Below are 22,354 nucleotides of genomic sequence, written 5' to 3'. Positions count from 1 at the left end.
CATCAAGCAGCACTCAGAGTTTTCATTGCAGGTGGATCACTCTGTGCTCAAACTGATGAAACTATTCAATTGGGTCAACACCTGAGAGCTTCAGCCATTTCCATGACCAATAATCCCCGCCAGTTAGGTCAGGGGTTAAGTGGCCAAAAGTGGATAATGAGGGTATATTCAGATTGCATGGCCCTGGTCCATTAAATGGATTAATTGTAGAAAATTCTGATTATATTTCGTGCAGTTCCACTTCCAGATCTAAGCAATCACCTTGTACAGTACATTTTGACTCTAACCACACATATTCTGCTGGCAAGAGGCAATTGGTAAATATCTGCTGACTGAAAATCCCCACTATAACTCTCGTAAGACTGACAAGACTACTGTGCATACCCTTGTGGGAGTCAGGCACATACTTCCCCAGAGCCAGAGTGAGCCTCTAACAGCAACGGCGATGGGGTGGGGCGAGAGGAACAATCTCAGCAAAACTCACCACCCCACTCTATAAAAAGCACTCATCTGAAAAAGTTCTTTTTCCTCTTTGTCCGATGCCCCTAATCACTCTCATCTCTTTACATTCTATACTGGGAGAAGGCAAAAATGCAGATGGGGAAAGGGGCCCAAAGTGACTCAGTGCCAAGCAACAGGGGCTGAGGCCCACCCTGTGGGCTCTGCTGTACTTCTCCAGGGGGCCTCAGCCCCAGGCTCCCCAGATGAACATCACCCCCCTCTGCCTTCAGGATCAGCTTTCTAGTCACTCAGGCAAGCCAAGTGCTGCATGGTGCTGACTCAGTGGGCTCCACAGAGCTGAGCAGCTACTCTTGCTTCTGCTAGCATCATCCACCAGTGAGGCCTCTGAGCCAGTGCCTACCTGACTGATGAATAAAAGCTGGGAAGAGGGCCAGGGAGACCTGAACAGATTCCTGTAGCGACTGGTAGCAGATCTGTCGGGACTTGGTGGATTCCCCAGAGATATTCTCCACGATATCTTCTAAGACACTAAGCGTTTGGTGGATAATCACTTTGGCTGCAAATCAAGGTTAAGTTGCATGTTAAAACTTGTCTGAGGATGAAGCAACTTGAGAGAGAACATAAAGAAGAGGAAGAAATTTGCAAAGGTATTAAGAGGACAATCACACAGAAGTCTTGCTAAAGAAATACATCAAGTTTCTCTTGATAAAGTTATAAATCTGTCTCTCAGTATCCCTCTCTTTTTTTGTATTCTTTACTGTCAAGACTCCAGGTGCTTGCCTGCCTGCCTGCCTGTTCAGTGTTTTGCCTCTATTCTGCCTCTACCCACCAAAAGCAACTTCACAGAGGAGATCAGATCAAATTGGCCCTCCAGTTAGGTGCCTTGGACTTAATTGAAACTATAAGGCGAGTCAATAGACTAATGAGAAAATAAGCATCACAAGTTGGTTATCACAGGCAAGAATGGACACCTGCAGATCAAACTTCTTCTTCACCTCTAGATACCACTCTAGCCTGGTAATCCACAGATACCCTGCTGTGTACATCTCATGGTGCTGGGTACAGGAATAAGTTGTCTGATCAATCCTTGGCCTGTTAGGCCTGTGGCCTGGCAATACATAAAATGTTCCCATATTGTATTGCATTGTGTGTTATTGACAATACATAGTTCTAACAATACATTGATGCATGAGCTCATTTTATGATTCCCAGACAGAACACAGGGAAAATGAGATGGTGACACACAAACAAGGCAGCAGTTCAGATGAAACAGCAGGAGTCTGGGGTCAGAGAGCCCTGGATATGAACCTCAGATGGTCACTAGATGGCTCTATGACCTCGGGCAGGATCCTCATCAGTACCCTGGGGACAGCAGACAGCCCCACCTTTGCAAGGTTGCTGTCAGGATTACAGACAAGGTTCAGAGCAAGTCTAACAGAGAATCTGGCATACGAGAGGGAAGTGCACCCCACTCCCAAGCGTGGGTCTGACAGGGTCTCTCTTCTCCATGGACATGGAGCTTCCCACCAGCCTCCCCAAGGCTCAGCCTGAGCCTCACAGACCTCCAGAGGCCGAACCAGAGCTGGGCGGAGAGTGCGCCATCCAGCCAGCAGCACTCCCTGATCACCATCAACTCCAGAGGGCACCAGCCTACATCTTTTATCTAACTCTGTCTGTCCTTCTGTCCAAAAGGCCATTTATTATAAAAATAAAATATTACACAGAGTTAGGCCCATAATTCTTACTACTGTGGCATACACAGTAAGAATCCACTCACTGAAAACTTCTACAAGCATGTTGACTTTTACTAAAGCCAGGAAACCACACTTGGGGCAGAACTGCCCCAAAATATGTAAGGCACAGGGAAAGCAGTTTGGAGCAAGAGCAAACAGTCAAAAGACCAAAATCTGAGCTCTGACATTTAATGAAATTACAAGAACCAAGATTTTTTTATAAAAACATACAAATGAGAAAGAGAAAGCACCCTGAACACGTAATGATGAGAGAATAGGTACATAAATTGTGGTACTCCCACATGATAGGCTGTTATGCAACCATTAAAAACAGTTTTCAAGAAACCTTCAGGGGCAAGAAAGAAAGGGGCAATGTGGCATAGTGTTTAAGAGCACAGGATGGGAGCCACTCACATCCAAATCTGACTGTGATCCCACCAGTTTCCCTAGGATCCTGGCAATTTACACGTCCCAGGCCTTGGGGGAAGAGGTTCCTTTATAGTGAAGAGAGAAGCTGACCCATAGTGGGAAACACAGAAGCGACACAGCAAGAAGTCCACATCACCACCTATGCGGTATTCTTGCCCACAATGTTTAACCTGAATATAATCAAGAGAAAACAAATCCTGATGATGGAACATTCCACAAGAAAGCAGGCCTGCATTCTTCAAAACGGTCGATGTTACGAAAGATAAAAAAATGGGACTACTTTTTTATATTAAAGGAGATTAAAGAGATGTGACAAACTCAAATACAACACATGATCACTGATTGTATCCTGGATTTTGAAAAAGTGAAAAAGGACATGTGGTACCAGCTGGGAAAAACAATGTGTGTTGATGGTGTTTTGGTTCTATACGAGAGTATCTTTTTCTCCTATGTAGAGACAAATGTTAAGTATTCACAGATAGAGTCTGCAACTTACTTTAAATGGCTCAGGAAAAGAAAAAATGTGTGTGTGAGCAGTGAAGGGGAGAGAGGAGAGAAAAAACAAACATGGCAAAATAATTGGTGAGCCTAGGTGAAAGATGAACAGTTGTTAATTTTCTTATTCTTTCAACTATTCTGCAGATGTGAAAATTTTTCAAAGTATAAAGTTGGGATAAGAAAAAGAAAATTTTCTAAGCCTCCATTTCATCACAGGTGAAATGAGGAAAATAAGACCTAATTGCCAGGTGCTATAAGATCTTAGCCCAGTGCCTGGCACACAATAGACACTCAACAAATGTTAACTATGTTTTTTATTATGTTCACTGTGGCAATCAGTAATGTTCTTCAGCAAATATTTCTAGCTCTCTATTTCCTGCACATGGTGGCATCACACTTCCCCAACCCCTATGAAGTTAAGACCTGGCCATGTAACTGGCTCTGGCTGATGAAATGTGAGGGGCAGTGATGTGTGTGACTTCTAAGCAAAAACTTTCAGAACACGATTCACCACGGTCCCCTCCCAGTGCCTCAGTGACTGTGTAAGCTGCACACTGAAGGGAGCCTTCATCAGCCTGGGTCCTGACCTAACCACAACAGGCAGGACCTCCCCTGCCTTTGACCCAAGTTGTATGTGTAGTATGAGCAAGAAACAATTCTTTTCTTGCATTAAGCCACTAAGCTTTTGGGATTATTACCACATAGCCTAACCTAACTTATGCTGATATAAAATTACCATGTAAGATGACATTAGAAAAGCAGACCATTAAACTGTTCATAAAACATGACTCCACAACAGCTGGATGACCCCTTAGGCAAGTTCATCTTCCCATGCCTTAGGCTCATGCGGGATAATTAGCAGTATCTAACTCCTAAGGCTGAGGGGTGACTTACATGAATTACTGAATGTAAAACACCTAGAACCAGGATATCAGACCTTGAAGGCTGATGCCGGTATACCAGATACTTGATGATGGATGTGAACTTGCCAAGGCAGGAGCCTCACACACGTATGCTCTCAATAAATGTTAGCTATCCCTATTCCAATTATGCAACTTTAAAATATACTTTAAAATAGAAAAAAAAGGAAGATAATACAAAAAAAATTTTTAATGGTTATTTTCTAATATATTAAAACTAGTGGGATTTAGCAGATTTTTCCCCTTCTTTATCTTATTCTATTTTAGTATTTTTGATAGTGAGCCTATAATTTTCCTGATTATAAAAGTAATGCTTTAAAAATGAATGAAGATTTATTACCATTATTACCATTTCTGACATTTCACAAAGTATTTCTGTTGTCATTGTACAAATGATACCATCTAATGATGTTCCACTATTTTCTTATTGTGAAAATTGACGATATTTTAAAAAATATTTCTGTAATATTTATTATTTCAAGAAGACTTTTTGGAGAAACCTTATACCTTCTACTTGAAATACCAAGTTCTCTTAATTCAAAACAATTAAATTCAAAGTGCTATTTGTGAAGATACCAAACTTGAAGCCTCTAAAAATACTGCAGGGATGCTAATTAAACTTTTTATAAGTTTAAAAAAAAACTTCAAAAGACAGAGTTCTTAAATTCATTTTTCCCAGTATATAGATACACTGCTCTGTTTGCTTATCAAGTATCAGAAATAGATCAATAATTACTATAGGGTTTATTTTATTGGTGGAAAGCACCACCAATAGTGCTTTCCATGGACTTTTCTTTTAGGACTTTTCCCTTAGGTCTCTGGCATATTTTACATTTTAAATGAGAGAAGAGTCACCCTGCATTGAGGAAATATGTCCAGCTGATGTGTGCACTGCATTCCATGGAAAAGTGGATTCTGCTACCCTGAGTCTAACTCTTTCCCTTAGCAGCGGTGTGATTCACCTCATGAGCTTCAGGTGCAAACCTCAGGTGCCAACAAGGAAGAATAATGCCTGCGCCATCTTTCTCCCCGGGCTATCCCTTCCAAGGAGTCACTTACTGCCATCCAGTGGCACCTTCCTCTGTGGGGTGATGGCATTAGATTTCAGGTTGCGGTAATCCCGGGAGAGGGCGGAGATGAGGCTAGTGTGGTTGATGGAGCGCACGGGCCACTGCTGCTCATTCTCGGGAAGATTTGGCCACGGAAGCAGCAGGATGTTAGAGAGGGCTCGGCACACCAACACCTGAGCCTGGAAGAGACCACCAAGGGCATCTGTCAGACAGCTGAGTGGTCCCCACCCCACCCAGCCTTAGGCACCCTCTGCATACTCTTTCTTATAACCTGGGCCTAAGGATTGAGCTAACTCTAAGGCAACTCAGGGAGGAAAAAGAAAGGAAGCAAAAACATCAAAACTGAGTCTAACCCAACTCTGAGCCAGCCTCACTATTCATTCCTGGCACCTTCATGTCTCTGATATGGTCCGCTTGAAACATTACAGAAGGAGAAATCACAGTGTGGACACTGAGTCTAACTTGTCCCTCAGCTGCTAAAAGAATCTCTTGTAATCAACGTGCCTCTGGCATCAGGTCAGAAGCAATACACTCACATCCCAGGTGCAATTAGCTAAATGCTTTAACTCCTCCCATCCCCACTCCACACCCTTTTTGTTTGTTTTCAAACTTCTAGCCTGGGCCTCTGAGGAGGAATCTGAGAAAATATGCTTCTCTGGGGCTTCTCAACCCTGAAAAAAACCAAAACAAACAAACAAACAAAAAACCCATTTTGAACCAAAAAGAATGCAAAGAAAGAACAGGCACACTGACTGACTGCGTTAGGAAGGGCATTGCAAGGCAGCACTGAGACCACGTCAATGTCACAGGTCTAAGATTTCTTGGCATGGCCTGGGTCTGAGCCACACAACTCTGAGGGTCCCAGGACAACCCTGGAGCCTCACCTTATCAACAAGCCGCTGGGCAGAGGCATCGGTGATTCTGTTGAACACTTTCTGTACTGCAGGGATGCTAATTAGAAAGACTGGCCTCACAGTAGTGGCTAGTGAGACCAGTAAGTGGCACGCGGACAGCAGCAACTTGTCTTGGACCTGGAGAAGGAAGAAGACTTGTCATCTCGCTACAGCGTCCCTGAGAGGCTAGTATCAGAACTTTCTGTGATAATGCATCCTTCTCAAAAGGCAACCACAAGCTTAATACAGTTCTTGGCTGCCAAATTACACCACAGAGGCAGTCTCAAAAATTTTTCCTATGACGACTCTCAGCAATAGGGTACCCGATATTCTTTGCCATGTCCACAGCTCCTGCCTTCGAGACAGTATCACCACCTCCAGCTTCTCCCCAGCCCAAGAATCTATAGGTGCTCCCTATCAGTTAGCTATTAAATCACAGGGCAAACCCCTTGGCACATCATTCAACATCCTCTCCCCCTTCGAACAATTTGGGATTCTTCATCTCACTCCTCCTGCTACAATAAAAGCCAAAATATTTATTGGGCCCTCCCCACTTTCTGCACCCCGGCACCCACACCCGTTTCACCCACTTCCTTCACCTCCATATGCTTATCAAAGACTTTGGTTCTAGTAAGAGAAAACTTTTTTACAGATAGGTCCTAACAATGGTAAGACTGTGGTGAAAACAGGACACCAAAAGAGAGTTGGGGGCATGTAGAATTACTTAGCAAAGAAATGTTACTGTAATTTCCTAGGACCACAAAATATTCCAAAATAACCCTTGACCTGTAACCCCCACATATTTTAAGAAAATTATCTAAAATCCAGGATAAAGCTATATTCATGAATATGTACATTTCAGAATTATTTGTAATATATTTTTTTTAATGGAGGTAACTTAAAAGTCTATCAATGACTAGATAAATTACGGAACATCCCTTTCATGGGATGTCTTATAAATCTTTTTTACAAATTACAACTATAAGCAAAATGTAAATATATGAAAAACAATAAATTATTCTGTTAAACGTGGTAAAAATGGTAATGTGTAATTAAAACTACAAAAAATAATAGAAATAAACATCTATGTTCTATGTAATATAAACTGGCAGTTTTCTTGGAGGACAATTTAACAGAATCCATCAAAATTTACAAGGATGTCACATTTGACCCAGCAATGCCACTTTCAGGAATCCATTCTACAGACCCACTACCATATACATATAGAGATGTACATACAAGAATGTTCACTATAGCCATTTGAAATTTTAAAAATCTAAATTTCAATGCTACAGAATAGTACTGAAAAAAAAAATGAAGTTCCTCTATACATATAAAGATCTCCAAGGCATATTGTTAAGCAAAGGAAGCTATATCTCTATCTACTAACTTTTACTTATGTATGTAAAGAAATAAAAAAAGCCTGGAAGGATACACAACAAATTGCTGAAAGTGGTTACCTTGGGAAGGAAAATATCTGGGAAGAAGTGACTGAAGAGGACCATAATTTCTTAATCTATAAATTTGAACAATACTTGATTTTTTCACAATGACCATGTATTCTGCTAAAAAAATAGTTATATTTGGATTTTGGGGGGACTAAAATGTCATAAAACATAATTGTATCATAGTAGTAAGAATTATGGGTCTAGCTCTGTATAATTTTTTTTATAATAAATGGCTATACAGATGGTAGGACAGACAGATAAAAGACATGGGCTTTGCTGGTCAACACCTTGGTGCTGATGAGAGGTGTGATTGCGTCCATGGTAGTAGATATCAGTGAAACAAACTGCTGGGTGTTCTGTCGATGAGCTTCACTGCAATACTGTGCTAACCAGTGAGAGTAAGCCTGGAGAGCAGCCAGGGACTGAGCATGCCTGCAGAAAGGAAAGAAGGTGTAACTGTAAAAACATATTAGCATTAAGCCCATTTGCAGAGGAGACAAGAATTCTATCCTCTGTGCGTGTCCTGTTCCAGGACATGGCCAACAGCATAAACATCATTTCCTTGCTCACATGGGGCCTAACAACTAAAATACGCACCATATGAATATTGCCACCACTGCCCAGAACACAGTAGGTGGTTAGTAAATGTTTACTGGATCTTGTTCAATCTTTCTGTGAGACACATGAGCTCACCTGAGAGGATGGTAAAATGATAAAAACAGAAAGAACTTTAAGTGATAAAGTGTTGACTTTGGAACTAGGAAAATATAACATCCATAGCTGCAGAGTAGGGTATAGACAACTACCAGGTATTAATTACAGCTTTATGCTTTGAAATAAGATGTTCAAGTTACACCATGCATTATATCTGGCTAGAGGATAACTCACTGTGGCAATGACTGTGTTGGTTTCTGTAAATTTTGTACTGCATCATATATTGCAACAAAATATACATTTCATAAAAGCTCAAAATTCATCAAAGACAATACACTCTTACACCAGGTGAGGTTAATTGTCTAAGAGCTTCAAAATTAATTGTCTAAGAGCTTCAAAACACAAACATTCTAAAAACTCTAAATGTAATTTCTCTCCTTTCTGTATTAACTAAAAAGTAATCTGTGGGATGATACTTAGGTGATTTTTCTGATTCTATTTTTTCTCTTCTGTTGATTAACTGGCATTCTTCTGTAAAACGGGGCTTTCCCTCCCTCCATCTTATTTTTGAAAAATCACTATGGATGCATGGATTCTTTTTATTCAGTGTTATAATCCATTATCATCCTTATTTTTTCTTGTTGATCAAATTTTCAAGTCTGCCAGTTTCAGGCCAGTTCCTTGTCCTCTTATATTCCAAATACACTGAGCCTTTTCTTACTTATTAGCTCCACAAGATTCTCCACTTTCCCCAGACTTGGAACTGGCCATTTGAGACCTAGTTCTTCTCAGTGGGGAATATATTCTAGAAACCAAGATCTGGGTACTAGGGGTAGCACTGCCACTGGAGGTGTCATTGTTACCAGGACCTTTCAGTGGCCAGAGCTAGCATGTAGGCAGACTCCGCATTAAAATTAAACTGGGCATCACCAATCATAAGGTAAACTAAGTGCCTCCTGATATAATGCAAGATGAAGGACCACCACCACTTATGCAAAATTCTTGCCAAAAATGTTTAACTTGACTAATACAGAGGAAACAACTAGACTAATCCAGATTGTGGGATATCCTAAAAATAAAAGATAAATAAACAAAACTTTAAGGCATGGATCTCCTAAAGGTCAGCTGGTCTCAGTTTCTTTCCCTCTTCTCCCCCTCTCTCCACTCCCCACCTCTGTTTCACGTAAGCATACACAATCGGAAAAACGATTCTAGATTCTGGGATACATTAAATTTAATGGGCAATTCATAATTCGTTAGACTTTGAGTCCAAAAAAAGGGAGGCTATAAAAGACATTCCTGGGACAAATGGGGAAATCTGCATATGGATAATTTTAGGTATTATTGTATCCATTCAATCTTTTGCGTGTGATAATGGCATTCTGGTCATATAGGAGAATGACCTTGCTCTTAAGAGATACATGCTGAAGGATTTATGGATGAAGTGTCATGTTGCCTGCAATTTATTTTCAAATGGCTCAGGAAAAAAAAAAAACTGATGGATTTGCAATTATGTACACAGAGACTGTACTAGAAATAAAAGCCAACATGGCAAAATATTAATAACTGATGAATCTAACTGAAGGGTATGGTATTCTAAGTGAAGGTTATAAGGGCATCCATTCTACCATTTTTTCAACTTTGCTATGTTTGAACTTTTTTCCAAACAAGAAGTAGATTAATAAAAGATACTAAGTATCTTAAGGTAAGAAAACATAGATGTTGGGAGTTCCAAATCCATAGTGACCAGGCAGTTACTTTGTATTTTATATTTAGAACTCATTGATCACTTTGCCCTTTACTTAAGTTCCAAGTCCCAAAAGGAAGGAGGAAGGAGATCAATGTCTGGCTTTGGAGTCTGAAAATCTCAATTTATCAAATTTATAGAGCTTCTCTAGGCTGGAGGGCAGGACCCTAAAACTTTCAGAACCTGTGTGCTAGATGTTGAGTTTATGAGTAGTATCTTTCTGAGGAAAAGTTTCAGAGCTTTCTCTAGCCCCCACAAAAAAAGTTTAAAACCTCTACAGTAAATATATTGTCTTGCCATCATTTATCTAATTTATAGCTCAAGAATCCTCTAGAGCAAGGATCAGCAAAAATTTTCTGTAAAAACCAGGGTGTAAATATTTTAGGTGTTACAGGCCATGCACATATCCATTCATGTCCCTGTTCTCAGATCCTCCAAGTAAATGCCCCCTAATGAGGCTGCAGGACCTTAAGGCACTCACATACTTAGCTTCGTGTGGAACCACCCCACTGTCCTCCAATAAGGCTATTACCATTCTGCCTCCTAACCAACAGTAAATAGGTATATCCCTCTCACCATGCTTTCACCAGGACTTGTATTCCTGTTTTTATTTTTCCATATAATTTTACAGAGTTATATTCAACTTGACAATTGTAGTGGAAAAGCAGCCACAAACAATATGTAAAATGAATGGGTGTGGTTGCACTCCAATAAAACCTTATTTATAAAAGCAGGTGGTGGGCCACATTTGACACAGGTCACAGCTTGCCAACCCCTGCTCTAGTGTAGAGCAAGCCTTCTGGGCAGGATAGTCTCTGGATCTGGCCTCATCTCCAGTCTCTACCCCTCCACCCTCTAACTGCCCCCCATCTCCTTCCATCATGGGCCTTTCCTAATGGCCTCTTATTATCTATGGAGTTTCTCCAAGTGTGACCCCAAAATGCCCTGCCCTGAGGTTCTTGTTTAATATGTAAATACCTGACTCTTAGGCCATCCTGCTATAATCATAATCTCTGGGAAAATGTGTTCCCCAAGTATAATGCTATTGTACCCTACAGTTCCGGTCACCGGTCTACAGGAAAAGATGCATGGCATTCAAGGAGCTGCTACTTTACTCTCAACATACCATCCAGTCTCCTCTCCCAACACACTAACTGCTCACCACCTCCCTAAACGTGTGACTCTGCAGTGCTGTTCTGTCCTCCTGAAATGCCTACTCCACATACCCCCCACCCCCAGTTCTCCTCTGTCTGACGAATTCCTCTCACTCTAAACACTCCTGCCACCAGACATACAATCTTTCCCTCTTTCTAGTTGGGAGATTTTCTCCCCTTTATGGAGGCCGCTTACTTTCCTTTTTATCTATAAAAACATATGGGAATGGGGACAAGGTCTTTCCTGAGACTGCACAAAGCCCCAAACTCTATACTTACACATCAATGAGGTCAGGTTTCAATACTGATGGCACAGCAGTTTCAATGTTGTACAATTTTATCTGAGATCCATACAGAGTTATTTTGACCAACCTGTTGACAAAGAAGCAGGTCAGAAAGAACAATCAGCTTATGGACTAAGATAGTCAAAACAGGCACAGTGCAGAGGCCCCAAAAACAGCCCAGATTTACCTTTTCATACAAAGAAGACTCAAGACCGGGGCAGGCTTTCAATTTTACCCCAATGAAATAATCTGAGATGTGCATAAAGATGTGCACACAAGGATGCCAACGAAAGTATTGTTTACAATGCCAAAAGTTTTAAAAACCACATAAGCGTCCAACACAAAGATGTAATATGATGTAATGCAATACAAACAAATAAAAACCACGTTTAGAAGAATATTTAATGGCAAATATTCAAATCTGAAGCATGAAAATGCTACAACAAATATATATACAAAATGAATGACAGTTTTGTTTAAAAAATGTGTGTGTTAACAGCAAAAAAGGCTAGAACAATGTTGATCACAAATAAGCTTACAGGTCACCACTTGCTTGGGGAAAGAATGGAGTAGAGGATTATGGATCATTTTTTCCCTCTACCTTTCTGTATATCCAAATTGTCTACAATGAATATATGATACATTTCCAAATCAGGAAAAGAAAAAAAATGTTTTTTAAAAAAGTATGACAATTTATCTAAATAGGATTGGTGTAGACCTTTCTATAAGATGATAAAACCATCTTAGCTTTCATTTTAAATCATTTTTAAAAATAAATGTTTCAGATGGATAAATATGAGAGACAAATATAGCAAAATGTTCAGTATAGAATCTAGATGGTAGGTATTTGTATACTGTAAAATTCTTTCAATTTTTCTGAAGATTTGAAAAGTTTTATGATAAAACATTCAGGGCACAGGAAGGAGTAAATGTTTCTAGCATAAATTGAGACATTTTAAACTTCAAGTACAAGTCTTTCAGAAGCTGCTGAGCCCACTGGTTGCTCAAGGACTAACTGTACACCAGTGAGCATTAAATACAAAACTAACAGCCATCACTGTCGGAAAATGGAAAATGCCTCTCCCATTAGAGACAGAAAGTCATTCCTTTCTGAGTGAAGGAAAAAAACCCGAGACCTGGCTAATTTCTCTCTGTGCCTACTCTGTAAGGAAACATGGGAAGACAGCATGTATTTCTCTCAATCCAGTAGAGCAGAAGTTCTCAAACTCTGCTAAGCATTGAACCAACTGGAGACCTTATTACAAATGCAAACTCCCAGGACCTATCCCCACAGAACAACTCTGTAAGTGTGAGAAGCGGTCTGGAAATTTACATCTTTGAAAAGTATCCAGAGGACTGATGTCTGTGGACCACATTCTGAAAAATGCTCCTCTCTGATGGGGAGCAGAAAGCAGGATTTTATTCCAAGTAGAAAACCACAGGCTTAAGCCACAAATTGCTCAGGGGTAGGAAGCAGTCAGAAAGGGGCACTTCCAGTCAACCAAGAAAGTGAAGGGAAACAGCCACAGCTTCTCATTGTGAGGCCTTGGAAAGGGGGGTCATGGTGGCGGGGACAACTAAGAATTAGAGCCACTACTCTCAGTAAGAAATATACCAGCGTGCACCTAGCGCTTGATTCTTCAAGTCTTGTTCTAACTAAGAATGGTCTTCTAAATGTGTCTTTTAATATTTCTGTGCTTAATAGGTTTTAATATTAGGTTTAGTTTTACATCACCTATAAGTGAAAACATGGCTAATCACACTATTAAGATCATGTAGCCATAACAAGGAGCTGCCTCTCAAAACCTTTTTTTTAAATGAAGACAAAATAGTAAAGTGCTGAACTTGCAAACCTAAGCAGCACAGAAAAAAAAATATATAAGGATCTATAAAATAATGATTCAGGATCTCTGGTAAATCATCTTGTTATGACATTGAGATGACAGCTATATCTATACTATACCTATATTAAACTATACTATACCTAAACTATGTAATACCTATACCTATATTAAATTCAAATAATGAATGTCTTATCCGTGGATTTCAGAAAGGAAGACATATTCTATGTCCTATCCCTGCTAAACATACAATGGAAACAGGCCTAGCACAGGAAGAAAAGAAAAAACAGACACTGGAAGTAGAAGCTGTATAGTTTGGAAAAAGCACAGCATTTAGAATCAGGAAACTGGTTAAAACCCATGCGGTTGCCTCTTAGGAACAGTGTGACATTAGGTGAGGTACTTATCTCTGAGCCAGTTTCCTCAACAGTAAACTGGTAATATCTGTCTCTCAAAGTATAGGAAAAAATGCAATAAAATATGCAAAAATATTGAATATTTCATACTACTATATGCTGCTTTTATTATTAATGTTAATCTCACTTTTTGAGGATTTGCTTTTCAAGGATTTGTAATTTTTCATTATCTCTGCTTTTAAGCTAAGATATAATAGTTAAGGAAAAATCCAGCATGCAAGTAACTGGGCTGTTGGAGCTCAGTTTTCCCCTCTGTGTGTCACCAGGGTAATGGCTACCAGTGTCTTGGCTTTGGGCTAGACCTACACCCACTCAGTTTAGAGCTAATCAACTTGCCAGTTACCCTGAAATGATCTGAACCTCCTATCACATCGTACTTTTGTTTTTTGTTTTAAAAGAGTATCTGGGGTGGGATGGTGTAGAACTGGGTAGAATGAAATGTTACTCAAATGCAGCTATAAACCCTTGGTGAGACCCAAAGGGAAGAGGCAGTAAAAGGAGCCTGGTGGTGGAAAGGCCAAGGACCACCACAGTCCAGGAGGCTGCCAAGTTTTAACTCCTTAGGATCCTGGTGGGCCTGGGAAAACCACAAGAAGCCCCAGCTCTGACACCTGGTTGCCTACTAGGAAAGTGTGTGCTGTTGCCTTATTAAGTAACAGGCTTTCCCAATGTCTCTATCCTATGAAGAAAGACATGAAGATTAACTTTACCCGGTTTTTTCCGAGACTAATACTGTCCTTCTTTCTAGATGAAAGTTCTTCAATGAAATTAACAGATGGCTTATATTTATTGAGTGTTCTGCCCTGTGCTAGACACTGCATTAAGCACCTTAATTCTCACAATAAACCTACAAATACTATTTCCACTCCATTTTACAGATGAGGGACCTGAGGGACCTGAAGTTCGAAGAGGTTAAGTAACTTGCCCCACAGCCCACACAGCCTGTATGTGGCACAGCCTAGAATTACCTGATGCCAGAGTGGAAGCTATTTGGCAATAAGCTGCCCTCCCATACTAGAAGGTAAGGCTGAGTTCTGAAGAAGGAACAGCTCCATAACATAACAGCCTACCTCTCCACGACCGTGAGTGCATCGCTGAACCGCGCAGCAAACACATCCCCGATAAAGTACTCGGCTAACCGGCCCACAGCTTGCAGCAGGGAGCTTAAGTCTCTCAGGGAACAGTGCAATCGCCGGCAATCATTCTCCGCTGTGATGTTCAACCTGTGTCCTGGAACACAACACCTCAGACAATTTTTCACAGAAGAACACACTTTAGTTACCACTATAGATCAGAGCTCAGTGGGGCAAGCTACATATTAGTAAAGCCAATTCTTCAAACAAAGCAATCCATAAGCTGCTTCCCAGTAACAAAGCAATGAAACTAGTTATAGTCTCACCTAAAGCCATATCCAAATGCAATCCAGAGGGAGACACAGTGTGGAGGAAGGACAGATGTGCTGGGGTGTGCTGCCATGGACTAAATAAGCACCTGATCTGATTCTTCTTGCCCCTGTGAGGCACTGGTACCACCAATTTTACCTCTAAGGAAACACACCCAAGGAGGCTCAGGAACTTGCTCAAGATGGATCACACATCCCAGGCAGAGCTGGGATCCTATACTAAGTCTACACGACTCCAAATCTGCTGCCTTTCCCATATGGTTCTGTCTATGAATGAAACCTCCATCACCTGATAGCTAGGATTCAGTCCTGCTACAAGAAACAGGGATGCATTCAACATTCCACCCCAGAGGGTTTTTAAGTGGCAGAGTATGGAATAAAAGGTCCAGGACGTAGACTCAGAAAGTGTAGATTCCCTGTCACTTCCTGGCTGTCAGCCTCATTTAATCCTGGGGGAAAAAATGCTACTGTTTAATTTCACAGGACTATTGTAAGGGCTAAATTAGAATGCAAACTACAAAGCATTATTCAATATTTGTAATTCCATACAAAGAGCTGGTGATTTTCTAAGACCTTTTCAAAATGATTTTTTCCAACTGGGCAAGGAGGATGCAAAAATGAAGGGAAAAGCCATCCACCATCGGTCACCTCCATGCCCTTTGGATCTCTCCTCACTACTGTCCACAAAGACAATAAGAATTTTCAGACCAGAAGAGAGACTGCTAAGCACACAGTTCCCCTTATGCAAGGTGGTAAACCTCTTCAGTGGCTCTCTTTGGCTACAGGGGGAAAACCCAGACTCCCAGCATCATGACCTCACTTCCTTCTACCACTGCACTGTATCACCTGGACCCAGAGGGGCCTCCCGTCTCTGTACCTCTGCATAAGCTGTTTTCTCTTCTCCAACTGCCCCCTTCATTTCACCCTCTTCCCACCCAAACGTGGCCAGTTCTTACAAATCTTTCATACTCACGTAAGTATCACCTCTTCTGCAAAGGTTTTCCTCCCAACTTCCCCAACAGCGGGAATGTGCCTCCTCCCCTCCTGCATCCCCCAGTGGTATCTTGTGCACATAAGGAGATAAACTAATGGTTTGCAAGTCTATCTCCTAACTGGATTAGGAACTCCTACATGGTAAGGGGCTATGCATCCAGCATCGTGCATCCAGCCCAGTGCTTGGTACAGAATGGGTAATCATAAATGAATGAATCAATTAGACACAGATGAATCAACATAACAGACAGCAAATTAGAGCTGGATGGCAAGTCTCAAGGGATTCATTTCCTCATACTGTCCTTGGGTATATTCATTTATATAATTAAAGGTGACTATGGATAAGCAATACTTGTAGAGAGGAAAACAGCAAGGCTGAACACCTGTGAAGAAAGCAGTACATGAAGCTGCAAGCTTAATGCCACAGACCCTACACCACTTCCAAGTGGCCAAGGCTAGGAAGACAGCCTGTGACAGTCCTCGAGGGAGGGCAGGATATCCCCTGGGCAGAGCCGGGCAAAGGGGAAACTTTGGCCAGAGCTGGGCCACAGTGGTTCACACTCCAAGGAACAGGAGAAAAAAAGAAGGGCCAACCCAGGAAAGGACCTTACCAGGAGAGAGAGCCAGTAGCAAAGGCCAGTTTCAACCTGACACAAATTGCCGTGCTCCCTCCTCCTACAGTCCCTGTGGAGAACAGAGCTAGAGTGCGGAAAACAGGCTTTGCAGCCTCCAGGCAGCCCTGTGTAGGCTGTCAGAGGAGGCATCCAGGGAAGAGGCAGCTAGTTGCTCCAGGCAGAACCAGGAGGTATTTTTGGTCACGCAAAAGCAAACACTGCCTTCGTGGGCAAAAGCAAACACTGCCTTCGTGGGCATAGGACGAGAAGGCCCTAATTTCCCAGTTAACAAAGGTACCACAGTTATCACCTTCTGAGTGGCAAATACCTTCCCAGTGTTAAAGCTATGTAGATGGACTCCCACAGTAAACTTCTGAAAAACCTGTTGTTCTCTGGCACATCAACCAAGCCTTAGGGCTCTATGCAAAATAAACCCTTAGGTGAAAATCATACACTAGAATTGGGTGTGGGGATAGTACAGGCCCCAAAAGAGGTGAGGATGGCTTCTCTTTCAAAGAGCAATGGGACTCAGTCCCTCACTTTTCCTTCATCTTCAGCTCCATCTCCCACAAGGCTCTTACTAGTTTTCAACTTCTTTATTGTACTCAATACCTAGGACTAGGTATACAGTTATTAAAGATTTTAGGCATATAAGAGAAACATTGTGTTTCTCTTAAAAACCAAATCAAAGCACCACACTAAATCAAGTCTCCATTTGAGTGTGGTCCTTAATAGGCAATTACAAGACAGATTAAAGGTTATCCTGACCAGATCTTCCCCTCAACCCCTTTGCTCCCTGAATCCGCAGATCCATCGGGTACATCAGCCCTCCCCACGGCATCTGCCCTTCACTGCCTTCAGCCTCTTGCTGGACATCTCTAGTGGGTTCTGGGAAGCACAATGGCCCTTGATGGAGCCGTTCCATCTTTGGACAACTTGGTCAAAAAATGCAGGGAAAATCGGTCTCCCTGTAATTCCACCTTTTTATCTTCACTCCCACTCCTTGAGGGAGAACACAAAACAAGCATAAGTCTGCTGACACATGACAGCCATGGGGAAATGTGAATACAGTTGTGGCATTCTTCCAAATCTCCTCTCAACTTAGACACTTCCTCCTTTCTATTTCCCATGTCACCCTCCTTCTGAGAACCCTTATCATCCTGTCACTCCTCTCTAAATCTACCCTAATTTGTCTGCTGAAGTGCATACACAGAATGGAAAAGTTTGGAATTCCTGGTGAGTGTGCACATGTGTGTAACTATTAATTTGAACCATATGAAACTGCTGGTATTTGACCATTACTGACCTAACAAAGTTGCAGTTCTACACAGTTCAACTTAATACATATGTGCCATCTAAGGTTCATGTTAGTCTAGACTGCAGCTGGTTCCTTCCTACTCTGTCTACAAGGCAGGACAAATACAGGCATAAAGTACCCCAAATCAAAGCGCCTCCCCCCACTCCAACCCCCACCTAGAAACTTAATATCACCACCACCACAAAACCATGCAAGGCACCAAGTAAACCTGAGGGGTGGGCCAGAGCTCCCACTGCGAAAAGCTGTTCAGATCCACCCACATTTTCTTCTATTTGGCTTAGGTTTAGATTTTTCTCCTAACAGCATAGAACATCTGCAAAGTCCTCTGAATAAGAATACTGCTATATATAGGTTTAGAGATAAGATATCAAGGTAACACTAAAAGAAGTACTATCTTCCAGAGACGAAAACATCCTGAAGCTGCCAGGTGTACTCTAAGCCACATTCCAAGAAAAGCTCCCGGTAAATCACTGCCCAGGAAAAAAAGTCTTAATGTTAAACCTAATCCAGTCTGCCCCTTTTTTGGTGGGGTAGAGTGAAGAGAGTGTTAGAAAATTAGCATTTGAGGTATTCAACTCTGAGAACAAGCAAGTCAAAATTGAACCCTGGCAGAACAAAGAATTTAGGTCAGAAAATCTTATATATTGTAGATGACAAGATCTCTTAGGCAGGGAAGATTATATGGCTAACTGGAAAAGTTAAAGGGGTTACTTGGAGCAGAGACATTGCCCCAACAAGAGAATATCTCAATGAGGAATGGTAGAAATCAAACATAAAATGGATACTTTAGGGCCAAGTAATGACATAAATGCTGTATAAGGAAACAATCAATACGATTTCTTAATCCCAGGGGCTAGAGAGGCACAGGGCAACTGCTGTGCCACAGACACAGAACATTTTTGCCTTGGAGTTTACTGAGGAATTGAGTTATCCAACTCCTCTCTGGAAGCAAGAGGATCAGCAGGAGGCCCTCTGGGCTGGCTAACAATCCTGCAGGTTCACTGCTAACCGGTGTTATACATGACCACAGCACAAGAAGAGGGCAAGAGTCATGGCTGACTGCCGACACTGGCTCCAGAGTGAACTGAGAATTACAGACTGGCCTCGAGGGGAAATGCAGATGAAAGAGTGGGCCAGAGCCTATCAGCAGAAAAGAGAACATGGTTTCTGTTAAGCAGCAAAAGGGGTGATGAATATAGCATGGAGGTTAGCTGAGGGGGTAAATGGCCATGGGAACCAGAGAACAAAATGAACTCAGAGTTTCAATTTTTTAATAGCCTATGCACTGGAAACTTGGCTTTCCTATGACCAAGAAATGGAGGAATGCTTCATCATGGGTAAGAGAATTCTTTTTAAAACAGGAAGTAAGTGTTTCTCTGGCCTGAGAGGTTTTGCCACTGGAGTATGCACCAAGGACCAATGCTAGGGATGAGATTTATAAATGCTGGAAGAGCAAAGCACACTCAATAAGTGAACTTCAATGAGGGCAGGTATGAGATATTTCAATTAGAAGAAAGTAAATCAGGTTATCATCTCTGAGTTATCATTTATATCTCAGAAAAAGGATTTAAGAATCACTGCAGATTTTCACCTGAAGATAAACTCAATGTAATGTAAAAGTCAGTTACAACAATGGAAAGAAAATGTATGGGGTTGATTCGGAGGGAGGGTACATACTTGATTTTTTTTTTTTTTTTTTTTCAAGATTAAGAATAATGTCTTTACAGTCCTGAGGACATTCTAATTTAAAGAGTGGCCCTGAGGGAGAGACCACCTGGGCATGATTATTCCCAAGAATGGATTGTGGAAACATCTGTAGCATTTGTACACAGTCAAATAATTTTCATTAGTGCTGACAGCATGCTTTAGAAGCAAGTTTGCCTTGAAAAGTGTTTTTTAAAGTTCTCTATAAGCTATTCTCACCCTGTCTCCAAAGCCAGGGCCTGTACTTGGGGCATGCCAAGTCCCATCATCCTCCTGGAGCCCACAGTCGGGGAAACCAGCCATCATGGGGCACTGAGAATGGCAGCCTCAGAAGAGCCTCCCATGGAGGCTCTGCCATAAATAACAAGCTCCTCCCCGAGATGGGCTGCACTCTGGGCAGTTCTGTGCCAGGCAGAAACAACTGAGTTATACAACAGGGGGGCTGCAAGTCAAGACCAGGCACAACTCCTATAAGGAAAACCCCATGAGGAACAGTGTGAAGTGGTGTGTAGGAGATGCACTGTGCAGCAGAGGACACGTGAGCTTGCAAACACAATATTAAGTTCCTGGTGTTATCAGCTGGCAAAATGAATGTCAGATTTTATCACTCCCCTTTATACCATCTTGGGACTAGTACTAATGGACTATGTGATCTTAGGTAAATTATTATCTCTGAACATCAATTTCCTCTTCTGTAAAACAGGATTAACTAGTAATAGTTTCGATACCTCACAGAACAGTTGCAGGAATTAAATGAGATAACATAAGTAAATTATATAATGCAGCACCTAGCATGTAACGAAGTCTCTATGAATGGAAGCTATTTGTTATTAATATTAACAAAATAACAAAATGTGAAACCTAAAAAATGGTAGCCCAAAATCTTTTCAACTAGTTACATTCAGAACTTCTCGCAGGCCATTTACAATAGAAGAGCTAACAAGTACTAGCTATCATTATTTTGCTTGCTCTGGAACTGCTCCTACATCCTCCTGATTTGTGGGGGGGGGGGAGGGGGAGCACATCCTTAGGAAAGTCAAAGGTTATTTTTCTTCTTATATTACTTGCTGTTGTAAAGGACATAAGAAAATGCTCTAATTGCTAGGGTCGTAATAAGTCTACCTCTTTGCCCCAAATTAGCTCCTTTTCTCTCTCTCAATGAAATGCCTCTGGAATATATTGTCATAACCTTATCTTTTCCTCCCAGAGCTCCTTTTTTCATGATTTTTTTTCTTTTCAAGTTTTCCCTGTTTAGAAGTGGGGAGAGATGGAGAGGCAAGGAGGTAGCAGTGGAGAAATCATGTTCTGACAGCAAAGAGGCAGTAATTAAATATCAGTCTAATTTTTTAAAAATATTTTGTTAAATTAGAAAATAAAAACCAGTTTACCTGACCCTGAAGTAACTATAAACTGCTGTAACCCCAGATAAACTTCTAAATTGTCCTGAAGAACTGGGAACTGAAAACAAAGAAACAAAAGATTTTTTAAAAATCATAAATACAAGTTTTAACAGCATTTTAACATTACAATATTACAAGTACCGATGGGGTGGGGGTGAGAGGCAGGATCAAAATCTATTTTCTGGGAACCTTCATGGCAGCTAAAAAGAGGTGGCTCCCCTCAAGGCAATCCCCTCCCAACAATTCCTACCACTGAAATTCCCAATTACCATTTGGAATAAGAGAGAAAACAACACATCAATTTGATACTCTTTTTTTTCAAGCAAAGCAAAGGATACAAAGGTGTGATTACTATGTTCCAAGCAGAGGGCACCAAGCCCCAAAATGATCTATACCTTCTGGAGATCTCCCTTCAAATCCAAGGAAAACTCTAACCCTTGGGAGAAATACCAGATACATCTTATTAAAGTGCCCATGTTCGTGGCAACATTATTCACAATTGCAGTAGGATGGAAGCAACCCAAGTGTTCACTGACTGATGAATGGATAAACAAAAAGTGGTATGTATACATATGATGGAATATTATTTAGCAGTAAAAAGGAATGATGTTCTGATGCATGTGACAACATGGATTAACCTTGAGGACATTATGTTGAGTGAAATAAGCGAAACAATAAAGAACAAATAGCGTATGACTTCACTGATATGAACTAATTATAATATGTAAACTCAGAGTTTGAATCTAGAATATATGTTACCAGGAGACAGACTGGGGTTAGAGAATGGGGAGCTGATGCTTCACTTGCACAGATTTTCTATATAGGCTGATGGTAAAGGTTTGGAAATGAATGGTGGTGATGGTAGCACATTATTGTGAGTGTAATCAACAGCACTGAACTACAGAGGTAAAAGTGGTTAAAAGGGGAAACTTTAGGATGTATATATTACTAGAACAAAAATTAAAAGATAAAACATAGGACTGTACAACACGGTGAACTCTATTGTACACAATGAACTACAGTTAATAGTACAAGTATTGAACTCTATTGTAGACAATGAACTACAGTTAATAGTACAAGTATAAGAATGTTCTTTCATGAATTATAACAAAGGTCTGATACTAATACAAGGTGTTAATAATAGGGTAGTCTACAGGGAAAAAATACACCTAACATAAATTATGGACAATAGGTAACAGTACAATTCTAATAATATTCCATCAATTGGAACAAAGGTAACTACTGTTAAAAAAAAAAAAGTACAATTATAAAAAAGTGTTGCCATCAACTGTAACAAATGGTGCACACCAATGCAAAGTGCTGGTGGGGTGGTGTATGGGAATCCTGTATTTTATGCATGATTGTTTCATAAAC

General features: G+C 41.0%; 1 protein-coding gene across 4 annotated transcripts in view; it reads right to left on the bottom strand.

Moving 5' to 3' along the window:
- The window catches only part of XPO6 (exportin 6), a 131,602-nt gene that overhangs the window by 8,975 nt on the left and 100,273 nt on the right, over positions 1 to 22,354 (bottom strand). For all 4 annotated transcript variants that reach the window (XM_037814490.1, XM_037814491.1, XM_037814492.1 and 1 more), the window contains 7 exons: positions 20,969 to 21,038; positions 14,620 to 14,779; positions 11,288 to 11,380; positions 7,741 to 7,885; positions 5,997 to 6,143; positions 5,102 to 5,291; positions 863 to 1,018 (listed from right to left, as the gene is read on the bottom strand). In XM_037814490.1, coding sequence (XP_037670418.1) covers positions 863 to 1,018; positions 5,102 to 5,291; positions 5,997 to 6,143; positions 7,741 to 7,885; positions 11,288 to 11,380; positions 14,620 to 14,779; positions 20,969 to 21,038 — 961 coding nt within the window. The remainder of the gene's footprint in view (positions 1 to 862; positions 1,019 to 5,101; positions 5,292 to 5,996; positions 6,144 to 7,740; positions 7,886 to 11,287; positions 11,381 to 14,619; positions 14,780 to 20,968; positions 21,039 to 22,354) is intronic.

This window comes from Choloepus didactylus, chromosome 21 (assembly GCF_015220235.1).
Source record: "Choloepus didactylus isolate mChoDid1 chromosome 21, mChoDid1.pri, whole genome shotgun sequence".
Taxonomy (NCBI): Eukaryota; Metazoa; Chordata; class Mammalia; order Pilosa; family Megalonychidae; genus Choloepus; species Choloepus didactylus.
Note: the sequence above shows the minus strand (reverse complement) of the source record. Positions and strands in the feature narration are given on the sequence as shown.